This window comes from Hylobates moloch, unplaced genomic scaffold, assembly GCF_009828535.3.
Source record: "Hylobates moloch isolate HMO894 unplaced genomic scaffold, HMol_V3 SCAFFOLD_2, whole genome shotgun sequence".
Classification (NCBI taxonomy): domain Eukaryota; kingdom Metazoa; phylum Chordata; class Mammalia; order Primates; family Hylobatidae; genus Hylobates; species Hylobates moloch.
In genome coordinates, this window is record NW_026652277.1 from 144,015,182 (window position 1) to 144,026,351 (window position 11,170).

General features: G+C 37.6%; 1 protein-coding gene across 3 annotated transcripts; it reads left to right on the forward strand.

Annotated features, from left to right (window-relative positions):
- The first annotated feature begins 664 nt into the window (after positions 1-664).
- Positions 665-10,929, forward strand: CENPW (centromere protein W). 3 transcript variants are annotated; one of them, XM_032158543.2, is made up of 3 exons: positions 665-997; positions 7,466-7,539; positions 10,784-10,929. In XM_032158543.2, exons 1-3 carry the CDS (start codon positions 872-874, stop codon positions 10,785-10,787), a joined length of 204 nt encoding a protein of 67 aa, XP_032014434.1. In that variant the 5' UTR covers positions 665-871; the 3' UTR covers positions 10,788-10,929. The 3 variants fall into 3 exon arrangements, with proteins under 3 accessions (XP_032014434.1, XP_032014418.1, XP_032014426.1); XM_032158527.2 differs by having other exon boundaries at positions 677-1,042; positions 7,426-7,539; XM_032158535.3 differs by having other exon boundaries at positions 697-997; positions 7,426-7,539.
- The last annotated feature ends 241 nt before the right edge of the window (positions 10,930-11,170 follow it).

Sequence of the window (11,170 nt, forward strand, 5' to 3'; positions counted from 1 at the left end):
GAACTGCAAATTTTTGAGTATCCCCTAGATCTAGTGAATGAGAAACTCTGGGAGCTGGGCCCTGCAAACAGTAGTTTAACAAGTCCCCCAGGTGATTTTGATGCACATTAAGGTTTGATAACTATTAATACTTCTATAGTAGCACAGAAGATAGAGAAATTAACAGCTTGAAGAAATAACAAAAAGTTCAATGAGTTAGCATGAAACTACACCTGAAAGTTATTGCAAGGTTAAGTGAGAGGAACCTTAAAATTAAAGGGAGCAGCATTTGTAAAGAAAAGCTAGAATCATGAAAAGACCTAAGGTAAGATCAAATGAAATTATGTAGAAGTGTAAAATTCTTAACTGTTAGTATCTGAAAATCATGCATTCCTTGCTAGGAAGGCATGGCATTGGTGCTTTAGGAATCCTGATAAAACATCACAAACTTCTGTTCATTGGTATTAGGGACAGTATAGAGTGAGTGCTTGAAGAACTGCCTTGGCTTACCAATCTATCTCTCCACAACTTCCAATCATCTCTCGGGAACCCAGCAGAAACACTTCCACAGAGCGAAAGTTATAATACAAAAAGTGATGAAAGGAGGACGCAGGCCCTTAATGACGTCAGGTATTCCCGGGACCCGCCCACTGTGGGCGTTTTCCACCTACAGCCAGGCGCCTCCGGGGGCGGGGCTTGCTCAGGGTTGACGTCACTACTGAGCGCCGGGCGCGTTCCGTTGGCGGCGAATTCGAACATTCGGACCGGGGTTTCTCTGCCTGAAGAAGCGTCAGAGCGACCGAATTGTTTTCGCTGGCCCAGTGTCCCCGAAGCTTGTGTGCGATACAGAGAGCGCCTCGGAAGCTGAGGCAGCTAGTACTTGACAGAGAGGATGGCGCTGTCGACCATAGTCTCCCAGAGGAAGCAGATAAAGCGGAAGGCTCCCCGTGGCTTTCTAAAGCGAGTCTTCAAGCGACAGAAGCCTCAACTTCGTCTGGAGAAAAGTGGTGACTTACTGGTGAGATTCCATCCCTTCTCGGGCTGGGAATGGGGCAAGGGAGAGGTAAGGGCAATAACCTTAAGTCTTTGTTTTTCCGCCCCGAGCCAATTTATAGCTCTTTCAGGCCCATGTTTAAGGCAGTTCCAACAATGACAGGGTACGTATGCCCCACCCTGCCACGTCAGTTCATATTCCTGGCGCTCAGTTGTACCGGGCCGCGCCGAAAAGTAAATATCTGGATCTTTTTAAAGGGAGGCTGTTAGTCACATGAGCTTAACGTACAGTTACTGCTTACAGTTTTAAATATTGCTGTTTAGGAACACAATCTGGCACCGTGATTAACGTACTTGCAAAGGGTATGAAAGACTCACCCTTTAAAAAATAGATTTTGGAATTCAATCTGGGTCATTTTTATTTAGCTATTGTAAAAGGCATTGCTCACATGCCTTTTAAGGGCCTCCCTTCTTGCCTCCCTCCCTGCCTCCCTCCCTGCCTCCCTCCCTGCCTCCCTCCCTGCCTCCCTCCCTCTCTCCTCTTTCCTCCCTTGCCTCCCTCCGTCTCTCCTCTATTTACGCATTTAACCAAACCTATTGCCTTATTTCCTCTAGGTTAGGGTGCTTACTAAAGGACCCTGATGGGAAAGTTTATTTGTAGGAAGAGTCCTCTCAACTGTTAATTCATTTTGCTAGACAAGTAATAGAACACCTAGTCAGTTTTGTTTTTTTTTTTTTTTTTGAGACGGAGTCTCGCTCTGTCGCCCAGGCTGGAGTGCAGTGGCGCAATCTCGGTTTACTGCAAGCTCCGCCTCCCGGGTTCACGCCATTCTCCTGCCTCAGCCTCTCCGAGTAGCTGGGACTACAGGCGCCCACCACCACGCCCGGCTAATTTTTTTGTATTTTTTAGTAGAGACGGGGTTTCACCGTGGTCTCGATCTCCTGACCTCGTGATCCGCCCGCCTCGGCCTCCCAAAGTGCTGAGATTACAAGCGTGAGCCACCGCGCCCTGCCCCTAGTCAGTTTTTAAGCTAGACTACTAAAGCCTGCTTATCTGACTCATAATACCTGAAGCATAATGTTCTCCTAATGAGAAGCCCCAATCAAACCACTGTATAATAATGTTTCTGTCTTGAAATAAATTCAGTTTGTGTGTTGAATACCTGGAACACATATTCCTCTGGCACAATGGACACTGTTTCTCTAGGTTTAAACCACTGGAGGCATGTTCGGTAGCTTGTCCTTGGCTCTTTAAGGAGCCATTATAAATGGACACATAATTTCCAGCAGATCAAGGTACAGAATTGTGGATAATAAGAGCATACTGCATGAATAGTCTTGGGAATGCATCATCTTAGCTGTTCTTAAACAACATTGGTTTTTCTACCTCCTCTTTACTTTTTTGCTTCCTGGAGTTCTCCACTGCCACCCCATCTGTTGCTTCCTTTTTGCTAAACTACTATAGAATTATCGCCCCTTTCCCCTTATTTGGTCTCTGAAGCCAAAACACAACAAAAACACATTTTGCCCCAGAAAAGTATTACTTCTATCTTCTGCCCTTCTTTTTGTTGCTTTCTTAAATCTTGTAAGAAGAGGCAATACAGGCTGTCTTGTGCCCCGACCCCAATTAACTGTCCCATGCTGGTGATAGAGGTGGCACAAATGAACGGAATTAAAATGAAATTCACTTGCAAAACATTTTTACGTAGTATATTGTGGAGCTTTCACTGGGGCTTCTAAATGGAGGGAGAGGAAATGTACCTGATCAAAGATTTCCAAGAGACTACTAGCTGGTGCAAATGGCTCACGCTTGTAATCCCAGCACTTTGGGAGGCCGAGGCGGGCGGATCACGAGGTCAGGAGATCGAGACCATGGTGAAACCCCGTCTCTACTAAAAATACAAAAAATTAGCCGGGCGTGGTGGTGGGCGCCTGTAGTCCCAGCTACTCGGAGAGGCTGAGGCAAGAGAATGGCGTGAACCCGGGAGGCGGAGCTTGCGGTGAGCCGAGATTGCGCCACTGCACTCCAGCCTGGGCGACAGAGCGAGACTCCGTCTCAAAAAAAAAAAAAAAAAAAAAAAAATTTCTCAAGTAGTCGGCATCCTCCCACATCTACCCCTTTCTTTCTCCAAAGAACCCATGGACAGAGGGGCTCCATAGTGCGGTGGGATCCAGGTGGCATGGGAAAGTGGGTGAGTTGAAATTTCAAGCGGTTGCATTGATGGGATATAGAAGGTTGTTTTGGTCACTAGCTTTTCCCAGGTAGTATGCTCGTCGTGTTTGGCTTTCATTAAACAGTTCGCCTTCATTGTCTTGAATATGGCATGGATTACCCTGGTTTCTTTATAGCTTTCTGCTCACCTTTGACACTTCATATCTTACCCAGTTCAGTGAGTTAGCAAAAAGTTCAGTGAATTAGTATTAAACTACACCTGAAAGTTATTGCAAGGTTAAGTGAGAGGAACCTTAAAATTAAAGCGAGCGGCATTTGTAAAGAAAAGCTAGAATCATGAAAAGACCTAAGGTAAGATCAAATGAAATTACGTAGAAGTGTAATTCACTTGCATCCCACATCATCCACAAAGTTTTTTATAGTTAAGGCAGTTTGTTTTGATCTGTTCTTTTTTCTAAACTTGGACAGCAGTAAGAATATACATCGTACAATTGAGCTATTGGGACTCTTAACGCTGTTGTCCAGGAGTTTCATATGTTGATGTCTCCTAGTGTGGTATGCAGCTTCTTGAGGAAAATGAATGTCTTCTTTTCTGTCTCCCATTATCTTTAACACAAAATTAATCTACTTTTATGCTGCCTTTTGTACATGATATTTCTTCTGCTTGAAGATGTCTTTACTTGGCAACCTACAATTTTTTCAAAATCCAGTTCAAATGTTACCTCAGTGATGCTTTCCTTAATGTCCTTAGAAAGGATCAATCTTATCTTCTTCTCCATCATCTATTGTCACACATTTGCCTTTTTCTTTATGGGTTTGATTCTCCCACTAGCCTGGGAACTTGAATTTGGAAATTTTTTATTCTTGGTGTTTTGCATAATAGCTTCAACATTCTGAGTCTACAATTAATTTTGGAAATGCATTACAACTATGTGGATTGATGTCATTTCTAGCATTTTATTTATAATTTCTTGTGTTATTTTATCATTCTTCACTGGCTTTTTGTTATTTTGTTTGTTTTATGCCTTATTTGATTGTTTAGCCCCAGGGATGGTACTAGGGAGAGAGTTAACATCTGTTAAATGTAAAGGAATGCCGTGCAAATATCTGGGTGCTTACAGTTCATGTAAAATTCAAAAGTGCTATGACAAAGGGAGGAGGAAGTCAGACTGGCCCAGTCTTTCTGTCAACTGAGACTGTCAAGTATTTCTTTATAAATTTTCTTTTGATTTATTTTTCAAGCAAGCAGATTTTTAAAAGTAACTTATTGATGGAATAGCTTTCCTTTTTCAAGTTAGAATGCCTAGCTAAATACCCTAAAACTAACTTTTGTTCTCACCATTTTAATATAAGCCTTAGCGCATTGGAGTAGTACCATTCAATTAACTGTTTTATGACATAGACATAGGTTGCTTGAAAACATTTTTGTGAGATTTGAAAAAGTAATACTAATTTGTCTCAGTATCTGTATTAGGGTTCGCTAGAGGGACAGAACTAATAGGATAGATGTATATATGAAGTGGAGTTTATTAAGGAGTACTGACTCACACAGTCACGAGGTGAAGTCCCACAATAGGCCATCTGCAAGCTGAGGAGCAAGGAAGCCAGTCCCAGTCCCAGTCCCAAAACCTCAAAAGTTGGGAAGCCAACAATGCGGCCTTCAGTCTGTGGCCGAAGGCCCTAGGGCCACTGGCAAATTAGTGGCATAAGTCCAAGAGTCCAAAAGCTGAAGAACTTGGAGTCTGATGTTCAAAGGCAGGAAGCATCCAGCACGGGAGAAAGATGAAGGCTGGAAGACTCAGCAAGTCAAGTACTTTCACATTCTTCTGCCTGCTTTATTCTAGCCATGCTGGCAGCTGATTAGATGGTGCCCACCCAGATTAAGGGTGGGTCTGCCCAGTCCACTGACTCCAATATTATTTTCCTTTGGCAACACCGCCTACACACACACTCAGGAACAATACTTTTCATCCTTCAGTCAAGTTGACACTCAGTACTAACCATCACAGTATCCATGGCTCATGACCACGAAGAGGAAAGGGTATTCCATCTAGGTTAATGAATTAAGTCTTAAGACAGTGTGGTTTAATTGGGTCTGATTTTTAAAAAAATCAAAAAATTGGGGAGATGTAGTGGGGTTTTCATGCAATAATAATTATTAGCTGCCTACGATGTATTAAGCAATGTGTTAAGGGACACTGGGATACAGTGTTGAAAAGACTAGGCATAATTCATGTCCTTAGAGTACATTGAGGAAGACAGGTAAGTGAGAAATTACAGCATGATGTAGTCTATGCAGTGATAGGAAGTTCAGACTGCTGTGGATCAATATAACCTTACATACTGGGGGAAGTTGGGCTTTTCAGAGAAGTCTATAAACAAGTAGGATGCCTAGAGGCAAGGTTGCATTTGAATTCCCAAAGAAATTCAAAAGGCCTAGTGTAGAACTGGAAGCTTAGAACAATGAGAGGTGAAACTAGAACCCCGGTCAAGTGGGATTTAGTGTTAAGGAATTTGGAATTTTTCCTGAGGGTATCTGGAAGCTATTTACCTTTAGAAGTAGAAAGAATAGATTAACAAATGAAATTGTGCCATATTATGGGGTGTTTTTGCTACCAAAATAAATGGGCTATCACTGAAAGTTTAAAAAATAATTGGCACAATATAATGTAAATAATTGGAATTGAGATGCTTTACCTCAGAGTTCTTGTGAGAATCAACGAAGATAGTGCATCAAAAATGTACCAAAAGACTATCCACCTTTCATAGATTGTTCATCTTGTTTAAATTCCCAAACCTCTGTTTTCTCCACATATCACTAGAACATTATTAAACACCTATATAACAATCTATTAAACATTTCTGCATTATATAAAGCATTAAAACACTACATTAGTAGTTATTTAACATTTAGTGAACTGTGGGAGAGTGTGCAGTACACAAGATAGTGAATGTTAAGTATTGTGTATAAATTATTATTCTAACTGCAAAGATCACTTGCCACCATGTAAATAACTAAATAAATCATGTTAAAGACACCATATAATTGGATCTAAGTTGGTAGTGCCCTCAGGTACCTGGCAGAAGCAAAGGATGGGAAAGATATGTGCAATAATATAAATAAGAGTACTACATAGGATTCTAGAGTGGAGATTGAGATATGACTTTAGCTCACTTCACATTTTCTTCTGCTTGGATTACATGTAGTTTAACTTTTCTCCAAGGAATGTTCTTGTAGATTAGGACTTTTGTTGCTTTGGATGGTGATTTTGAGTAAAATACTTAACAAAATGTTATTTTATATGACATATCAGAGTTTGTTTATACATATATGTAATCAGATAATGTTGATATATATATTATCTGAAGATGAGTACATATGTTTTGCTTATATGTAGAGCTTGTTTCTGTAAAAATGTACAAGAAGGTGTCAGCTATGGTTGACTGGGGGATGAGACGGGGAATATACTTATTTTTGATAGTTTACTACCCTTTTGTAAACTTTGTTGTTTTATATTCTTATTTTAAAATAATTATAGACTCAAAAGAAGGTGCAAAAATAGTACACAGTTTCCATGTATCCTTTACCCAGCTTTCCACAATGCTGATATCTTACATAACTATAGTTTTTTTATAGACTAAAATTTTTCAGTCTGCTTATATTACCTATTTTAAATAATTTTTTAAAAAGAGGCTTGAAGATTATTAATAGTAAGTATGGTTATTTTATGATAGTTGTTGGATGACAAATAACTTGACCTTTGTACATACATTTTTCAATTTAGCAAACTTAAACAATTTCAACTATTAACGTTTTTTAATAAATATTTCAAATTAAATATATCTGTTTAAAAATCTTTGACCTCAGATTGTAGAATAATAGCCTAAAATGTAGTTGTTGATATGTTTTGATTTAAAATTTTCTGGAAATTTTAAATTATGTTATAAATTTAAATCCATTTGGAATCAGAACAGGAATATTTGTTACTAAGTGAATCTTACATATGTTTTGATATATAATGATGCTTTACAAAATGGCCTTTGGTCTAGCCTTGCATAGCTTGTTTTATGTATTGCAATGACGAAGTCTCTTTGCAGGGAATCTAAGATCGACTTATATTAGACTGAATTCTGTGTAATTTTAAATAGAAGAGTTAATTTACTTAATCACAATGGTAAATAGTACAACAATACATTTTGAGATAATTAATTTTTAAAAATATTATTTCAGTGCATCAGTATTTGAGCTTAAAAATCCACTTGGATTTTCTGTTTTAAAGGTCCATCTGAACTGTTTACTGTTTGTTCATCGATTAGCAGAAGAGTCCAGGACAAACGCTTGTGAGAGTAAATGTGGAGTCATTAACAAGGAGCATGTACTGGCCGCAGCAAAGGTAAAATCCAAATTTCTTTTCTCGAGCAAGAATTAAACTTCAAAAATACCACTCGGTTCATCACCTCTCCCTGATTTGTATACCTTACTCAGCTTTGTTGATTGAGTTGATATTTGGCCTTTTATGAGTTAATGATTTTAATTAAGGAGTTAGATTTCCTCCATATGTGTATTATTGATTTCCAATGGTAATATTAATGGCTACTGCTTTAGAGGAAACATTCATGTTCCTACAGTCTGCTAATCTGTAGACTGAGAAGATATATCACCTTGAAATTTATCAAAACTTACTTTCTTCTTGATCTTTTAAAATTATCCTAATTACCTCATTGTATTAGTCCATTTTCACACTGCTATAAAGAAATACCCAAGACTGGGTTATTTATAAAGGAAAGAGAACTCACTCACTATCAGGAGAACAGCATGGGGAAAACCGCCCCCATGATCTAATCACCTCTCTTCCTCCACATGGAGGGATTACAACGTGAGATGAGATTTGGGTGTGGACACAAAGCCAAACCATATCACCAGTTATTTGATTTCTTTTAACTTTGTTTTGGCAGAGGTTGCAGTGTGCCAAGATTGCACCATTGCACTCTAGCCTGGGCAACAAGAGCGAAACTCCGTCTCAAAAAAAAGAAAAAAAAATCTCTTATATAAGTAGAGATGATTGCTTTTTACTGTTATTTTTATATAATGTTAAGAATATGTTGCCTACATACCATTCAGGACATAGGCGCGGGCAAGGACTTCATGTCTAAAACACCAAAAGCAATGGCAACAAAAGCCAAAATTGACAAATGGGATCTAATTAAACTAAAGAGCTTCTGCACAGCAAAAGAAACTACCATCAGAGTGAACAGGTAACCTACAGAATGGGAGAAAATTTTTGCAACCTACTCATCTGACAAAGGGCTAATATCCAGAATCTACAATGAACTCAAACAAATTTACAAGAAAAAAACCAACAACCCCATCAAAAAGTGGGCAAAGGACATGAACAAACACTTCTCAAAAGAAGACATTTATGCAGCCAAAAAACACATGAAAAAATGCTCATCATCACTGGCCATCAGAGAAACGCAAATCAAAACCACAGTGAGATACCATCTCACACCAGTTAGAATGGCCATCATTAAAAAGTCAGGAAACAACAGGTGCTGGAGAGGATGTGGAGAAATAGGAACACTTTTACACTGTTGGTGGGACTGTAAACTAGTTCAACCATTGTGGAAGTCAGTGTGGCGATTCCTCAGGGATCTAGAACTAGAAATACCATTTGACCCAGCCATCCCATTACTGGGTATATACCCAAAGGACTATAAATCATGCTGCTATAAAGACACATGCACACGTATGTTTATTGCGGCACTATTCACAATAGCAAAGAGTTGGAACCAACCCAAATGTCCAACAACAATAGACTGGATTAAGAAAATGTGGCACATATACACCATGGAATACTATGCAGCCATAAAAAATGATGAGTTCATGTCCTTTGTAGGGACGTGGATGAAACTGGAAAACATCATTCTCAGTAAATTACCGCAAGGACAAAAAACCAAACACCTCATGTTCTCACTCATAGGTGGGAATCGAACAATGAGAACTCATGGACACTGGAAGGGGAACATCACATTCGGGGGACTGTTGTAGGGTGGGGGGAGGGGGGAGGGACAGCATTAGGAGATATACCTAATGCTAAATGACGAGTTAATGGGTGCAGCAAAACAACATGGCACATGGATACATATGTAACAAACCTGCACGTTGTGCACATGTACCCTAAAACCTAAAGTATAATAATAAAAAAAAGAATATGTTGCCTATGGCGCAATTTTCCAGATATGTTCCTGAAAATGTTATTTCCAAATGATGTTAATCAAGACCCTACCTCAGACGCTTCTGTTGTCAAATAAGTGTAGATAACCTAGCATACTATACTTCCTTGATTAGTCACAGTATTATTGTAGAACTCGTTTCTGTAAGGATATGTAAGAAACTGGCAACCACAGTTGACTGGGGATGATAGAGGAGAGAAACTTGTTTTTGACAGTCTACCTCTTTGTAGACGTTTTTGTTTTAGATTTATTTCGAAATAAGGTACAAAAAATAGTTTAGAGTTCCTATGCACCCTGTATCCAGTTTCTCATAATCCTAATGTCTTAAATAACTATAGTTATGTAAAGTTATGAAAGGCTATGAGAGAAATATAGCAATAAGGAAATTTGTTGAACTCCATTTAGTATTTTGTAAGTTTATTTGAGTACATAATATACTCAGCGTTTTGTAAATTCATTTGAGTATTCAAACTTTCTTTTGAAGTACCCATGATGTTATCTTGTAGAACAGAGAAGTACTAGTCTAGATACAGATTTATTTGATGGTCTTGCGGAAGCCTAGAAATGTGCATGTCTTGGCATTTTCTAGGGGCTTTAAATTATCTTGCAATTATAAACATTCCAACAAATTTCTACACTGTTAAAGTCAATGTAAATATTTTTCTGTGGGAAAAACAAGGCTTAAGATATTGAAGAATATACATGTATTTTTTACATTAGGATTTGTATTAATAAACTGTAGGTTTACTTAAAATAGTAGATGAGTTTTTTTTTTAAAAAAGATATTCTGACTAATACTGTCAGTCTTTTTACAACTAAAAATCTCTTTTTTTAATTTGTGCCTCAGACTATATATTTTGAAAATAATCTACTTAACAAGTTGTTCAGCATAGGATGACCAGTTTTAGTCTCAAATGATTATAATTCTAGTCCAACTATAAGAAAATGTTGCAGTGGATTTGTCCTATTTTATAGTTGTGAAATGTCTGATTTATAATAGACTCTTTGAGTCTATTATAATATAGACACAAGAATATTGTTTAACTCTTTAATTGGAATTGTTTAACTCCTAATTTAGATAACTAAATTGTCTAAAAATTTCAAATTCAAAACCATTAATCTGGACACTTTTTGTTTACAATTGAATAAATTAACATCTAGAGGTAACTAATAAAGCCAGGTTTTTAGAATCTAGGCGTGTTTCATATTTATTGAGATAAGACTGTTTTTAGAGAAAAAAAAAAAAGACTGTAAGACAAAAGATTCCCTAATCACCTTCCAAATTGGATTTTATAAATTCAGTCTTGCATAGTATGCACCCAGGAGTATTTAACTTTTTGTTAAGGAATGATGTTTTATTTTTCATAGATATAATATGAATCTTATTTTTTTCCCCTCTTACAGGTAATTCTAAAGAAGAGCAGAGGTTAGAAGTCAAAGAACATATTCTTGAAAGTTATTATGATGCATTATTTTGGGTGGTAACAGATCATAAAGACATTTTTTACACATCAATTAATATGGGATTATTAAATATTGGCTATAAGTGATGTGTGTGTTTGTATTTTTTTCTGGCATGAAATATCTCAAGTAAATGCATAGGACTATTTAACCCTTTTATGGGAATTACTATTATTTTTATTTTAAATGTCCTCTAGTTCAGTTTGCTTTTGTTTTGTTGCTATTGCAAATATTTTATGTATCAAAAGTGAAATCTTACTATATTAAATACTTTGAAAACGTACTTCTTAGAATTAAGTTTATATATATTTAGATTTAGCCACAGTTAAC